Below are 16454 nucleotides of genomic sequence, written 5' to 3'. Positions count from 1 at the left end.
GAGTTGCCGGTACGGCGGGAAAACCTATTGGAGCCTGTGGCTCGGTTCCCCTGGACCGGTCGCGGTCTGCTACCCTCAGGGTTGACCCGACATGGACCGTTCTGGACAGGGCGTTTGCGCCACTGCAGTCGGACGTGGTGTCTGCCGGGACTGCTGACAACGGGCAGTGGGTTGGTTAGGTCAACAGCCTGCCCACGCAGGGTTCTCCTGCTAAGTGGCTGTGGACCTAAGGGAACCCCGCGGGAATCCCTGGACTTTCCCAGCTCCTGACAGACGGCACATGCCCTGCAGTAGTTTGCTACATCCCTGTTCATCCGGGGCCAATAAAACTGGTTCCGAATACCGGCAAGTGTCTTGCGGACACCCGAGTGCCCTGTGGACACCCGAGTGCCCTGTCAGAGGATAACCATGTGCGGATTTTAGCACATGTCCCCTGAACGCACTCGGGACCACAAGCCATTTGGTATTCGTGTGGGATCTACCTGTAGGGGGCTGTACAGACTCACTGTACAGTCTCCCACCTTCCCAGTACACCTTGAAAGCGGCCCCGTCTGCGAGGGGCTCAGCGGCTTGCTGCCTGAGCACCTCCAAGCTTGAGTCACGTTGTAGTGCGGCTGAGAATATGGCGCTGTCAGTTTCAGCCAACTGGCTCATGTCACACGAGGCCAGCGGCTGAAAGGTCTCATCCCTGCGGTCAGAGGAGGGGGAGGAGGCCGGAACCCCCTCCACCTGTTCTGAGCTCGGGTTCTGAGCAGTGCATCTGCGCGGTACTGCTAGCACAGGTACACTGTCAGAATGGCACAGACGGACATTACTCAAATCATCATTGCATGCAGTAATGACATTGACAGGTATAGACATTTTTTCATTACAGACAGGTTGTACAGTAAACTCAGGTACAGTTACAGCATCATCACAACAGACAGTCTGTACATCAAACTCAGGTGCCTTTGAAGCAGGCACTATTGAACCTGGTACCCTTGAACTGGGCACATTCAACCCGCCTCCCCCTGGTGCTCCCCCAAGTGTATAAAGTACCTGGTGGTGGGTGGAGAGTCCGTCTCCTTCCGTGAGCGACAAGGCGGTCGTGGCAGGTTCGTAGTAGGACACAAGCTTGCCCAAATCAGTCCCCAGCAACACAGGGACTGGGAGATCCTTCATAACCCCAACAACCCTTTCGTGGATCCCTAATCCCCAATCCAGCTTCACTGTCGCGTGGGCTATGTGAAAAAGGGTGCCCTCTACTCCAGTAAGGGCAAGGGATCGGCTGGAGCTGATGTTCTCCTTTGGCACAAGGTGTGAGTGAACTAACGTGATGTCAGCTCCGGTGTCTCGAAATCCGGTGACAACTTTTCTGTTCACTCTAACAAGTTGCTGCTGGTCGGTTCGGTCGCGGATTTCCTTTCCGCGGGCAAACAGGACAAAATCTGATGATCCAGGCTGTGGTTCGCTGGCGGGTTGCCTCTGCTGTGGGTGAGGTGCAGGTGATGCAGATGATCCAGGTGCTGGTGGTGTCTGTCTCCGCTCCGGGCAGTCGAATTTCATGTGTCCGGGCTGGCGGCAGTAGTGACAGGTGACCTCTCCAGGTGCTGCAGGCCTGGGTGCAGCAGCTGCGCTGGGTGGCCTCTGTGGCGGACGGCTCACAGGGGCAGGAGAGTCTGCCAGAGTATTGGGCTGACCTCCTCTCCAGCTGCATGGGACAGTTCTGCGTGTATCAGACACCCGGGTAGTTGCAAAAGTCTCAGCAAGGTCTGCAGCGACAGTGGCTGAAGCCGGCCTGCGTTCTAACACAAACTATCGTACATCAGCAGGGCAAATGTTCAGAAATTGTTCGAGGACTATCAAGTCCTCCAGGACGCCATAAGACCCTTTGGTGAGGCCCAGAGTCCACTGGCGGAGTGTGGTGAGCAAGCTGCTGACCACATCTCGGTACGAATCAGAAGACTTTTTCTGCCAGGCCCTGAACTTCTTCCGATAGGCTTCTGGCGTCAGCTGGTACTTAGTAATGATAGCGTCTTTTATAGCAGCATAATCATTATCCTTCTCCGCAGGCAATTCTGCGAAGGCATCAAGCGCTTTGTAGCGCAGCAAAGGTGTCAGATGTCTGGCCCACTGGTCTTGGGACAGACGATACTGACGGCATGCTTTTTCAAAAGACCGCAAAAACAAGTCAATGTCTGTGTCTTTTTCAATATTAGCAAATTTAAATTTTGCACTTACGGGTGGTGCAGCTCCTTCAGCAGGGAGGCTGGGCGGTGAACTCTGGCTGGCCTGTTGAACCTTTGCCATGTTTAGCTCATGCTGTCGTTGGCGCTCCCGTTCTCGCTCAGCGGCATCCCTCTCCGCGTGGGTGGCGTTCAGCAGCAGCAGCTTGCCGCTCCCGTTCCTCCCGCATTTTGCGCTTTGTCCGCTCTTCTGCAGATTGGTGCTCCTCACGCATGTACTGCAGGTACTTGTCCAGGTCAGTGTCCATCAGCTTTTGTAATGCCTGCTGCATTAGCGGATCAGTACAAACGGACAGTCCAGTACTGGCCGGTTCCAGGCGAGTACTTTCAGAAACTCTGGGATTGGGGTCCACACTGACATTCTCCTGCGTAACTGTTGCAGCAGGGCCCGCAGGATGCTCAACCTCCGTATGCGCAGAATCTTCAGTCTCTGGTTCCCCTTGACTTGGGTCAGATGGGCTGGTATCCACTTCAGCGGACACCCCCGGCTCCCGCAGTTGCTGGGTATCCCATTGAAACAATTCCGTTACCAGGTCCCGTTGTGTCTTGCGGCCGACATCAATGCCTCTCTCTTGGCAAAGATTTTGCAGGTCCGCCAGGCACATTTTCTTGTAGTTCCCGGACATTTCCATGCCAAATAAAATAAAACTTTTGGGGAGGGGTACTGGCTACACAGTCTCTCTGTATATATAAAAAATATATTGCCTTCCAGCTACACCAACGAATTAGTTCGTTTCTTGATAGCGCTAGCGCTATCTTAGATACTTTCAGCACAACACAGGTCTCAACCGCTGCCTAACACTGTCACAGGAGCCCTAGTGGCTGACCGCACTTAGCCTTCTAAACGGTGCCAGCGCACAGATCGTGCGAACTCTGGTCGCAGTCAATGCGCAGGAACCGTTAAGAATTAGCCGCAGACAACTCAGAAGGGAGCCTGTGAGACACGGGTGATTACAACTTCACCCACTGGTTCAGAGTAAACTGCCACCACCGCGGTTATCATGGGACCGTGGAGCCCACTAACTGACTGACTAGTCCTGCGAATAAAACGGTTAAACACACGATATTCTGTCTAGCCCACAACAAACAAACAGTAGCGTATCTTCAGAGACCCGGGATCAGTTCTGTGTGTGCTGATAAGCAGGGTAGCGGACAGTGAATGACTTGGAGAAAGTCGTTTATTCACGCAATATAAATAATTGATATATACAGACAATTATTAAAATCAACAATTATTAAAACAGTAATAGCCAGTATAAAAAAAATAAAAGAAGGGAGAAAAATACTTAGTTCCTGGAAAGATGTCCTTTTTGTGGGAAAAACAGAGTTCTGGGTTTCAATCAAAGTTCAGAGTTCAGACCAGGTGGATGCCAGCATATCCTCAAGCTGGCACCGATGAGTTCAAGATGTTTTCAGGGTGGAGGACACTGAGTTTGGGTCCTCTGCCATTCTTATGCCCCTGATTCAGTAGGAGGGAGTGAGGGCGGGGAGCCACACACCCCCTTAGAAGATGAGCCCTCCCCTTGTCCTGGGGACTAGAAATCATATCTACCCATATATGGGCTCTATCTCACAGAACCTTACAGGTCAGGGCAGATTTATTAACATTTTCAGGTCTGTCTCAATTTACCCAGCGCCCTGATACCAGACATGAGGGGTGGGTCCCCTGTGGTATCATCAGGGCACTTTCAAACTGCCTCACTGGCAGTCCTTACCTCAGAATGTTCTGAAACTTCCTCAGAACCAGCACCGGGGCTCATGCTACACTTCCCCCACGTTTGGCGAAGCTGCCATCTCAGGAACCCCAGAAATATGACAGATCTGGGAAGTTATGGATATGCTATGAGACTCAGGTTATTCCCAGGCAAAGGCTCTTTGAAGTTTGGGGCAGCCAGCTAGGTGTCACCTCCCCTGCTGGGAGGGAGCCAGCGGGTCTGGCTTTTCCCCCAACTATAGCCAATGCCCTAAAGAGCAAAAAGACTGCGCTCCACAGCACAAGACACAAACTGTTATATATAGTACCAATCTATCACCAGTATAGGGGATCTGCAAACTTTGTCAGAGTACACACACTCTCCAATCACGATAGGTCCACCAAAAAGAAAGTTGCGATCACAATCCAAAGCTCTCAGCGTGGCATAGGATTTCCCTGTAAAAAAATCTAATATAGTGCAGTATTGCTTTCAAATGAACACACCCAGTGATTCACTTCATGGGATTATGTGAGAGCAGCCTCCACCAATGTATAGAAGGAAACACAGGGGGATATTCTCACCCCCTTAGTGAGTCTCACTCACCAGATTGTTTCTTTTATATCAGGCTTATAAACCCTCCATCCTGGGTATTCACAATTCAGGACCTTCAAATATATAAAAGCGGAACTCGCATAGTGTAAAAAACTTTTTTCCTTTTAATAAAACTTACATAAAAACATGCGTACCGGATTTCCAAAGCATAAGCGCTTATATGTGCGTGTCAGCACCGCCGCGGTCGGATCTCCGCTGCACGCCACAGTCCCCGCTTAGCTTCCTCCTTCCGTCCCACGTGACTCCTTAGCTCCGCCCTACGCGTTTCGTCATTTGGCTCATCAGGGGCATGGAGTCACGTTCGTATGGGACGCTATTTAAATCACCCAATGTACCTTCCCCCATCCCTTCCCCTATGCTATGCTAGGGGAAGGGATGGGGGAAGGTACATTTACACACTCAACCCAGATTGTATCGATTTGAAGCGCAATCGATGCAGGGAATCGAGTGCGATCGCTTTTTCTCCACGGGCGGTTCCAGGACGCGCCTGCGGCCCCGCAACCGTCCGTGACACTGCCTCTGCTTGCTCTTAATCTGTCTTTTAGTCTTTCTTAATATTCTATTTTATTGCCAACTTAGATGAACCCCAAGAAACTTTAAACGTGTCATGCATAGGTGATTGCTCCACTAGCTCATCTGCATCTTCAAACAGGAACTTAAGGGGTTAAATGGCCACAGGGGAAGCCTCTTTTTTTTCAGATCTCTCTGCTTGCTGCTTTGGGAGTAGAAAAGCTGGACCCTCCGGAGAAGGCAAGGCATCTCGTCCTATCACAGGGACTTGCAGGAGACAGAGGCTGTCCCTATTGACTCTTTGCTCCTGTCAATCATGGGGATATCCACATGAAAGACATTTGAAGCTGGTTTTTGACAGATAAGAGCTGCCAGTAGTTAGCGAACATGTTCCTGGGCTTTACCGCATGCTCTGATTTTTATGAATTGATATTTGCTGACGTGTTGTAGGTGTTTACTGCACAAGTCGTAATTTACATCACTGCTTGGTAATTTCAGCTTTCCATGCGGTAACAGCCTTGATGAATTGACATTTTACTATATGCTCCGTAAACTCAGCTTTTTTCAGCATTACCGAATGCGTTAATGCTTGATACATTTATGCCTTGGTGTGGTGTGATCTTTAACTATTGCATTGCAGTATGGCCAAAAAGTCACACCGTGCATTCTTCATTGAAAGTATGCTTAACTTCTGGGGTTACCACGCCTAACATTACTCTAGCGGTGGCGCAACGGGACCCACCGCAAGCCATATTGCGTACAGTGTGAAAGCCCCATAGGGCTATCACTACTTTTGCGATGGAATGCTGTGGTTGACCCAATGCAACACGATAAGTGTAAAAGGGGCCTAAATGTCTGAGTGGCATGCAATTTGAAACACATGAAAACAATGTTGTCTCTGCAGTACACATATATGATCATTTCAGACAGGCCATTAGGGATAAGCAGACAACATTCATGAATTCAGGTTTACAATGAATCTGGCCGGTTTGCATCAGGCACATTCTTTTTGAATCTGGGGCAAAAACTCGCCATGAAGTGAATGGCACCAACTTTCGTGGTTAATTGCAAAAGGCCCCACACATGCCGTGGTCACTGAATTTGGTATGTATGTCAGGGCCAATATTATGCCTAATAATGATCTTCATGGCGACCGCGTAATCTTGTGACACGCTGGTACGTACGGCATGTCACATGAAGCTGCCGTTGCCATGGAGACCGCAACTGGAACAAATGATTGGGTAAGTTTGTTGTGTTGTTGTGTGCGGCACGCAACTTTGAAAGGACAACGGGAGGGAGAGGACGGGAGGGAGGGAATCTCGCCCATGGGCCATAGTTTGTCCATGGCTGCTCTAGACCTTGTTTGAAGAGCCCCAATGACCGCCCATGCAAAATACTTACCCTCTGCACTTTGCAGACAATCCCAGATCATGAAGTTTCTCAGATAAGTTAGGGGGGCTCTCAATGAAATCTTGAAGATATCGCTGTGGGATCTCAAAACAATGTACGTCTCTACATCTTGCGTTAAAGGGAAACAGAGACGAAGCACCCTTGTGTATTTTACCATATATATCAGTAAGAACATTAGAGAAAACACCTACCCTGCTCTCTGTTTCATCCTCACTGGTAAAAGTGTCTGTTATCAACTGTGATGAGAATCCCGGAGTGAGCATTCACTCTGGCTTTGCAGGGAATAATTATAGCTGAGTCATTATAGCAGAGCCACAAGGGGGCAGGCTTGGGCTTGAAAAGACACCAAAAAAGACAGACTCGGCTATAATCTTTCCGTAGCAAAGCTAGACTGAGTGCTCAGTCGGGGATTCTTATCAGAGGTGATTACAGTCAGATTAAACAGAGAACAATGAAACAAAGAGCAGATTCGGTTTTTACTGTCATGTTCCCACTGATTTATAAGGTAAAATACAAGAGGGTGCTTCATCTCTGGTTCTCTTTAACCACTTGCCGACCGCGCACTCATAACGCGCGTCGGCAAAGTGGCAGCTGCAGGACCAGCGACGCAGATCTGCGTCGCCGGCTGCAGGCTAATTAATCAGGAAGCAGCCGCTCGCACGAGCGGCTGCTTCCTGTCAATTCACGGCGGGGGGCTCCGTGAATAGCCTGCGAGCAGCCGATCGCGGCTCGCAGGCTAAATGTAAACACAAGCGGAAAATTCCCCTTTGTTTACATTTGTACAACGCTGCTAACAGTAGCAGCGTTGTACTAGATCAGCGATCCCCGGCCAATCAGCGGCCGGGGATCACTGTAACATGACAGGCAGGAGCCTGTTAGAGGCTGCACAGGACAGATCCATTCCTGTGCAGCCTCGGATCTCCGGGGAAGGGAGGGAGGAGAGGGAGAGGGGGAATCCTGCGGTGGAGGGGGCTTTGAGGTGCCCCCCCTGCCAGGCACACACAGGCAGGAGCGATCAGACCCCCGCAGCACATCATCCCCCTAGTGGGGAAAAAAGGGGGGGCGATCTGGTCGCTCTGCCTGGTATTTGATCTGTGCTGGGGGCTATAGAGCCCACCCAGCACAGATCTTCTAAAACAGTGCTGGTCCTTAAGGAGGGGTAAAGGCTGGGTCCTCAAGTGGTTAAATGGGCCTTTACCATGTTGCATATGACTTATTCATGAATGTTCCTCTAAGGCTGTGATTTGCTACACAAACCTGGGCACTTAGTTTGTGAGCCTTACGGTAAAACTTTTGAAGACCTTTCTTTTCTATATATACACTAGGGATGCCTATTTCCGATTTCACGGAAATTCTGATTTCTGACAATGCCAACTTCCGATTTCTGTTTTACTGATTTCAGATTTTCCAATTTTCAGTTTTCCAATTCCTGAGGAGTATTTTATTTGTCATTTTTTTGCATGAGATAATGCAAAAAATGACAAAGCAAAAAAAAAAGAATCTGGAATTGGAAAATTGGAAAAACTGAATCTTTCATTTGGTCTAAAATTACAGCAGCAATCCAATTTTTGCAGAAAAATAATTCTGCATTCTCTGATTGGTCCAATGCTTCCAAGGTCTGTGATTGGACTGAAATATCCAAGTTGGGGTAAATCAGATTTCCCTGGAATTCCGATTTCCGTTTGGAAATGCCTATTTCTGATCGTAAATGCGGAAATTTCAATTCTGCGTAATCTGAATGAGCATCCCTAATATACACTAACAAGATATGTTTTGTTACCTCAAGCACCATAATGCATGAAGGAGAGTTTCTGGCTGGATGTTTACTATGTACAGTTTCTGGGTGTCATTAGTTATTTTCCTAACTGTCAGGTGATGCTGAAATTGTCCGGAAAAGTTTTATCGGCTGTCTCGGTGACGTCTCTATCCAGAGAGCTGAGAGTCCTACAGAAGACTGGGAATCCCTGGACTGGAACCAAGCAGAAGAGAAACGCAATGTCTATGAGAGATGGGAAGGCTGTCCGGAGACCAGAGAAGATGGAGTCTATTTCTCGGGCTTTGGTAACCTCACTGACACAAATCTGCGGGAGTATACTGTACATCTAGAATGGGGCTCTATTAGTGGTGTAACCAGAGGCGTATCTAGAGGGGTGCAGGCATGGCTTGTGCCATGGGCACCACAGCACCATGGTCGCCATGGCTGCCCCCTCCTCCCACATGCTTCAGCACCATACTGAAGGATGAATCTCTAGCATTTGTACCTGCTCTTATACTGGAGGACATCTCTCACTACCTATACTGGGAGGGTCTACTTATACTGGGGGGACACCTGCCAAATCTATACTGAGGGGGTTACTTATACTGAGGGGAACGTCATTACCTATACTGAGGGACTACTTATACCTGGGGGGGGGGGATACCTCTTACTACTTATGCTAAAAAAGGCTTCTTACACTGGGGAGCCATCTCTAACTACATATACTGGGAGGGCAATGTAAACATGGGTCTACTTGTACTGGGTGAACTACCTCTGGCTACCTATACTAGGGTGCTACTTCTGGTTACTTTTACTTGGGGGTTAACTCTAGCAATCTATATTGGGGAGACTTGTATCACTCCAAAGAAAAAAAGCTGTTATTATGGGACAAGGTGGTTTGATGGGGTAAGGGGGGGGGGGCGCAGTTTCAGTGTTTGCCATAGGCGTTATGTCACCCAGATACGCCCCTGGGAGTAACTACAATAAATGGGTCCCCCCGGAAGAACTTTGATGCCCCCACCCCACAATGTTTACACCACTTCTCTTGCTTCTCCTAGATGACCCTCAAATTCTAGGGACCCATCTTACAAGGCTTATAAAACAAGTGTGGCCTTCATGATCGTCACACCCATAACAAGTGTAGCCACAAAAACTCCTGATCTGAGGTATAGTCCCCTGTATTGGAGGAAGGGAAGGCTGTAGTTGGGGCCCTCCACAGCTCTGGCCACCCTGAGGTCACAGGGGCTGCTCCCCATTAGTTATGCCCCTGGGATCTATAGCAAAAATCAATGAGTAGGGATGAAAAACTAATCACATTGTTTCTGCCATAAAATGGTTGATTCTGTCCTTCAATTTCTGCATAAGAATTTTTGCAATTCTGGGCATGTGCTCGTTGGCTTCAGTGTTTCCTGTGGCCACAGTTAAGTTGTTAATGCACATAATGGCCTCAATTCACTAAGATCATCTCCTGTCTTTAATAACGTTTCTAGAGTTGTTACCATGGTGATAAGGCATGTAGTATTTAGGAAACATTTTACCTCAGGCAAACCTAAAGTTAACTCTTCTGTCTTTAAATTAACTCTCCGATCCTTAAAATAACTCCAGAGTTAAAGACAGGCTGTTCATTAGCTGTGTGTGAAAATAACTACAGAGGAGGTAAATTAACTACAGAGGAGGTAAATTAAGGAATGAGGAGATAAGATAACTCTCTCACTGTGTGGAGGTAAGTTTTCTCTTGCCTTATTATCTCCAGCATGATCTTAGTGAATTGAGGCCATAGTGTGGCTTAAATGTCGTAAATGACCATTATCGTTAAAATTTGTAAAAAAAAAAAGATTTGTAAGATGTATATTTGTTGTAAAAATTGTATATACAATAAAAAAGTACAATCTAGTGAAATAAAAATACGTTCAGATAACAGTACCTAGACACACTTAAAGGACCACTTTTGCAAAAATCGTAAAGTGCATGTAATCACATGCAAATAAGAAGAATGTTTCTCCCACAGTAAAATGAGCCATAAACTACTTTTCTCCTACATTGCTGTCACTTACAGTAGGTAGTAGGAGTCTGATTGAACCGACAGGTTTTGGATTACCCCATTTACTCATGCTGGATTTCTGCTACCTTCTGTAAGTGAGAACAACATAGGAAAAAAGTCATTTATAGCTCATGTTACTCTGGAAGAAACATGCTTCTTATTTGGATGTGTTTACATGTACTTCAACCACTTGAGGACCGTGGTGTTAAACCCCCCTAGTGACCAGGCTATTTTTTACTAAAATGGCCACTGCGGCTTTAAGGGCAAGCTGCAGGGCCGCACAACTCAGCACACAAGTGATTCTTCCCCCCCCCCCCATTTTTTCCCACCAACAGAGCTCTCAGTTGGTGGGGTCTGATCGCCCCCCAGTTGTTTATTTTATTTTTTTTACAAATATTTATTTTATTATTTTTATAATAAATTTCACTATTTTTTTTTTTTGCCCCGCTCCCTCCCTACCCCCGCCAGCCAATCAGTGTGATGGGCTGTCATAGGCTTCAGCCTATGACAGCCAATCACTCGCCAGCCTATGGAGGGGACTTCCGTGTCACACGGCTGTCCCCAGTACAGCACTGCTGCAGATCACAGCGCTGTACACAGGTATTTGACGACGGTTTTACCGTCTAACAGTCTTCGAGCGGAGCTCCGCCTTCCAAGCAGGAGATGCGCGTGCAGCCTGAGCGCGATCTCCTGCTAGCCCCATAGCAGGCCGTTCACGCCAATCAGCGTGGAGCGGTCCTGGGGCTGCTGCCGGCGTGGAGCGGTCGGCAAGTAATTACATTTTACGATGTTTGTGATAGAGAGGTCCTTTAATTTTCAGGTTGCTGGAGCTGACAAACTGACAATTGTCTTTACAAAAAAAAGTTGTCTCTGTTTCACAATTGACCAATCATTATCTATGTTCTAGGATTACTCTTGTGTGGGATACTGAGGGGAGAGCCTTACACAACAGCTTAGAGCTAATGATGGAAGGGTGACATATATATCTGACACTACTGACATAAAACATGGATTATTTCTGTGCTTCTGCAGGTTTCCTGGAACTTCATCATACCGTATTTCCTGGCGGTCCAGATATTGATATATCTTTTCTGTTTAAGACTGACCAGCTGAGGGGATTGCTGCTCTTCATGCATAGCAAGGATGGGCCTGACTATATACTGGTAAATGTGATGATATAACTGTTGTCTGCATCTATTACTGGTCTGGCTTCAGTAAGGTACAATACCACGGTAAAGAGATATAGTACATAATTAGATATGATACTATCTCCTTATTAGGATAGAGATGTGATTTGCTATGCTTGCTTTTTCTGATATTAGTCTGCATGATTTTTTTGGGAAAGCAGATCATCTGAATGATTTGGATTTGCTCTTAAGTGGAGCGGACACTTCACCGGACCTCAGTACAGCCTATGTGTCCAGTGGCGTAGCAATAGGGGGTGCAGAGGTAGCGACCCCACCAGGGCCCTTGTTCCCCTCCTGCAATTATCAGTGGCAGCGGGCGGGGGCAGGAACACATACCTCCATCCACCGCAGAGGTTCACCTCTAAATGTCTCACGCTACTTTCTGTTTAAACAGGAAGTAGTGTCAGACACTTAGAGATCAGAACTTTCAGCGCGTGGAACGCATGGATATACCTGTATGTTCTCCTGCCCCTCCTGCTGCCACTGATACTTGCAGGAGGGGAACGCGCTGAGAAGAGAGCCCGAGGTGAGGGGACTGTCCATCCTACCCACTGATGTGCGGCCATGCTTTCCCCTCATGTTGAGACCCCTCCTGCCCCCCAAAATCGGCCCTGAGCGGGCCCTCTGCGGGTGCAGGTGCTGCAGCCCCTATTTTTACGCCCCTGGTAATTCTTATTTACTACTTATATAACGCCAACATCTTATGCAGCGCTGTACAGAGTATATATATATATATATATATATATATATATATATATATATATATATATACAGTGGAGGAAATAATTATTTGACCCCTCACTGATTTTGTAAGTTTGTCCAATGACAAAGAAATGAAAAGTCTCAGAACAGTATCATTTCAATGGTAGGTTTATTTTAACAGTGGCAGATAGCACATCAAAAGGAAAATCGAAAAAATTACCTTAAATAAAAGATAGCAACTGATTTGCATTTCATTGAGTGAAATAAGTTTTTGAACCCCTACCAACCATTAAGAGTTCTGGCTCCCACAGAGTGGTTAGACACTTCTACTCAATTAGTCACCCTCATTAAGGACACCTGTCTTAACTAGTCACCTGTATAAAAGACACCTGTCCACAGAATCAATCAATCAAGCAGACTCCAAACTCTCCAACATGGGAAAGACCAAAGAGCTGTCCAAGGATGTCAGAGACAAAATTGTAAACCTGCACAAGGCTGGAATGGGCTACAAAACCATTAGCAAGAAGCTGGGAGAGAAGGTGACAACTGTTGGTGCGATTGTTCGAAAATGGAAGGAGCACAAAATGACCATCAATCGGCCTTGCTCTGGGGCTCCACGCAAGATCTCACCTCGTGGGGTGTCAATGGTTCTGAGAAAGGTGAAAAAGCATCCTAGAACTACACGGGAGGAGTTAGTGAATGACCTCAAATTAGCAGGGACCACAGTCACCAAGAAAACCATTGGAAACACATTACACCGCAATGGATTAAAATCCTGCAGGGCTCGCGAGGTCCCCCTGCTCAAGAAGGCACATGTGCAGGCCCGTCTGAAGTTTGCCAATGAACACCTGAATGATTCTGTGAGTGACTGGGAGAAGGTGCTGTGGTCTGATGAGACCAAAATAGAGCTCTTTGGCATTAACTCAACTCGCTGTTTTTGGAGGAAGAAAAATGCTGCCTATGACCCCCAAAACACCGTCCCCATCGTCAAGCATGGGGGTGTAAACATTTTGCTTTGGGGGTGTTTTTCTGCTAAGGGCACAGGACAACTTAATCGCATTAACGGGAAAATGGACGGAGCCATGTATCGTGAAATCCTGAACGACAACCTCCTTCCCTCTGCCAGGAAACTGAAAATGGGTCGTGGATGGGTGTTCCAGCACGACAATGACCCAAAACATACAGCAAAGGCAACAAAGGAGTGGCTCAAGAAGAAGCACATTAAGGTCATGGAGTGGCCTAGTCAATCTCCGGACCTTAATCCAATAAAAAACCTATGGAGGGAGCTCAAGCTCAGAGTTGCACAGAGACAGCCTCGAATCCTTAGGGATTTAGAGATGATCTGCAAAGAGGAGTGGACCAACATTCCTCCTAAAATGTGTGCAAACTTGATCATCAATTACAAGAAACGTTTGACCTCTGTGCTTGCAAACAAGAGTTTTTCCACTAAGTATTAAGTCTTTTATTGTTAGAGGGTTCAAAAACTTATTTCACTCAATGAAATGCAAATCAGTTGCTATCTTTTATTTAAGGTTATTTTTTTCGATGTTCCTTTTGATGTGCTATCTGCCACTGTTAAAATAAACCTACCATTGAAATGATACTGTTCTGAGACTTTTCATTTCTTTGTCATTGGACAAACTTACAAAATCAGTGAGGGGTCAAATAATTATTTCCTCCACTGTGTGTATATATATATATATATATATATATATATATATATATATATATATATATGAAAAACAAAAATTTGCTTTCCTAAAACAGAAAGAATTTGCGATAATTCAGGTTTGAGCGAGCTCGAGATGTCTCCCAGAGCACCACTGCTGAATATATGCAAATTAACCATTGTACCCTTAGAAGCTAAACACACCTCCAGAACCGCTGGAATGCAATGATGTGTCAGCTTGTTAAATTGTACAGAGCCATAATAATCCAATATATATATATATATATATATATATATATATATATATATATATATATATATATATATATATATGTCTTGTCACTTAACTGTGCCTCCAAGGGGCTCATAATCTAGTCCCTACCATAGTCATATGTCTATGTATGTATCGTGTAGAGTATGTATCGTAGTCTGGGGCCAATTTAGGGGGAAGCCAATTAACTTATCTGTATGTTTTTGGAATGTGGGAAGAAACCGGAGTGCCCAGAGGAAACCCACACAGACACGGGAAGAACATACAAATTCCTTGTGGTTGTTGACCTGGCTGGGTTTCAAACCGGGGACCCAGCGCTGCAAGGAGAGAGCGCTAACTGCCCAATCATTAACAAACTGTCCCCCTCCTCTGCTTGCACCTCTGACACTGTGGTTGTCCTTAGCAGGTTTAGGTGCACAGTATCAATTGTTATGTATAGAGCGCTAGAGGGGGCCCAATATAAAACTTGCACTGGGACCCACAGCTCCTTAGCTACGTCACTGTATCCGTCCTATAGGTATACGCCACCGCTTGGTTCGGCATAGTGTGAACAGCAGAGCCGGATTTAGGCCAAAGCCACCTAGGCAATGGCCTAGGGCACCACAGGAGCAAGGGCACCAAATTAACAGGCTAAACTGGTGCAGCATTTGCAAGCTTGCAAATGCTGCAATGTAAGGAGATCAGGCGAGCGCCTCACCGCGGTACTCTGCTGCTAGCCGCCTGTGCAGCAGCCACCTTGCTCTCTGTGCACGTCTGCACTGTGGCTGGCGGCTATAGACTTGGGCAGCATTGGAGACGGAAAGGAAGAGGAAGCTTCTGCACTGGAGACGGGTGGAGAAATGAGTGACACAGATGGCTGCTGCGGTGTGAAGGTGAGCTGGCTACCTGTATTGAAAGGGGAGTGGGAAAAGGAGGGATTAAGGGAGTCATCTGGCTACCTATACTGGAGGGAAAGAAGGGAGGGGTCATCTGGCTACCTATACTGGAGGGAAAGGGAGGAGGGGTCATCTGGCTACCTATACTGGAGGGAAAGGGAGGAGGGGTCATCTGGCTACCTATACTGGAGGGAAAAGGGGGAGGGGTCACCTGGCTATCTATACTGGAGGGAAAGGGGGGAGGGGTCATCTGGCTACCTATACTGGAGGGAAAGGGAGGAGGGGTCATCTGGCTACCTATACTGGAGGGAAAGGGGGAGGGGTCACCTGGCTATCTATACTGGGTGGGGGGTCATCTGGCTACCTATACTGGAGAGAAGGGGGAGGGGTTATCTGGCTACCTATACTGGGTGGGGGTCATCTGGCCACCTATACTGGAGAGAAGGGGGGAGGGGTCATCTGGCTACCTATACTGGGGGTGGGGTCATCTGGCTACCTATACTGGAGTGAAGGGGGAGGGGTCATCTGGCTATCTATACATATATACATCTCGCTACCTATACTGAAGGGGGGCAGCTGGTGACATCGGCCTTGGGCGGCGAAGAGTACAAATCCGGCCCTGGTGCAGTGGTGAACAGTGATGATGGAACCAGGCTATCAGGTCCTGCATTTGTGTATGTTTATGTTCCCCCTATGTATGTGAAACGTGAAGGAAATATTTAATCATCTAATTAAAAGAAGTGCAATACAATAATTTCAATGTATATAGAGGCAGATGTAAATCATATCCTTTACAGGCAAGAATTCACCTTTGGCCCCAAACCTCTCCTCCCAGAGTCTGCGTGATTATCTCTGACAAGCACATTGCAAATCTGCAGAATCTGAGCTATGTCAGGAGTTACATGACAGCAGCACTTCCCAAACTATAACTTAAAGGACCACTATAGTGGAACATTGTACAATTAAAAATACACGTGTACCTACACAGATTAAAATGCATTATACAGTAGATCTTTCTTATGTTGCTGTCAGTTCCAGTAGGTAGTAAAAATCTGACAGATTTTGGACTAGTTAATATCCTCATGGGGGATTCTCAGTACTTTGTTTTCAAAAGCATTCCCTAAAAAACGATCCATGTTGCCTAGCTTGCCTTTTTTAATGTGCACAATATTTTGGCAGCTTGACTTAGCAACTCCCATTCATTTAGTGCTTTTGAAAATAAATAGAAACCAGAGAATCCCCCATTGAGGAGATGGACTAGCCCAAAACCTGTCTGATCTGCCAGTTGTTTTTTTCTGCCTACTGTAAGCATCAATAACATAGGAGAAAAGTAATTCATAGTGCATTTTAATGTGGTAGAAATATACTTCTAACACACGTGTATTTTAAAGTTTACATTTTTTTGTGAAAGTGAAGCTTTTGCTGAATAGTTTCATAGTTTTTTTTTGTTTGTTACAGCCACCTCCCCTGCCTATACCAACACCCCCACCATTATCACAGAA

General features: G+C 46.8%; 1 protein-coding gene across 7 annotated transcripts in view; it reads left to right on the top strand.

Moving 5' to 3' along the window:
* USH2A (usherin) overlaps positions 1-16454 on the top strand; it is a 1078291-nt gene that overhangs the window by 403102 nt on the left and 658735 nt on the right. For all 7 annotated transcript variants that reach the window (XM_068232882.1, XM_068232881.1, XM_068232884.1 and 4 more), the window contains 2 exons: positions 8324-8512; positions 11281-11411. In XM_068232882.1, the coding sequence (XP_068088983.1) occupies positions 8324-8512; positions 11281-11411 (320 nt within the window). The remainder of the gene's footprint in view (positions 1-8323; positions 8513-11280; positions 11412-16454) is intronic.

This window comes from Hyperolius riggenbachi, chromosome 4, assembly GCF_040937935.1.
Source record: "Hyperolius riggenbachi isolate aHypRig1 chromosome 4, aHypRig1.pri, whole genome shotgun sequence".
NCBI lineage: Eukaryota > Metazoa > Chordata > Amphibia > Anura > Hyperoliidae > Hyperolius > Hyperolius riggenbachi.
The sequence above is the reverse complement of the archived record's forward strand: the minus strand, read 5'-3'. Positions and strand labels throughout refer to the sequence as shown.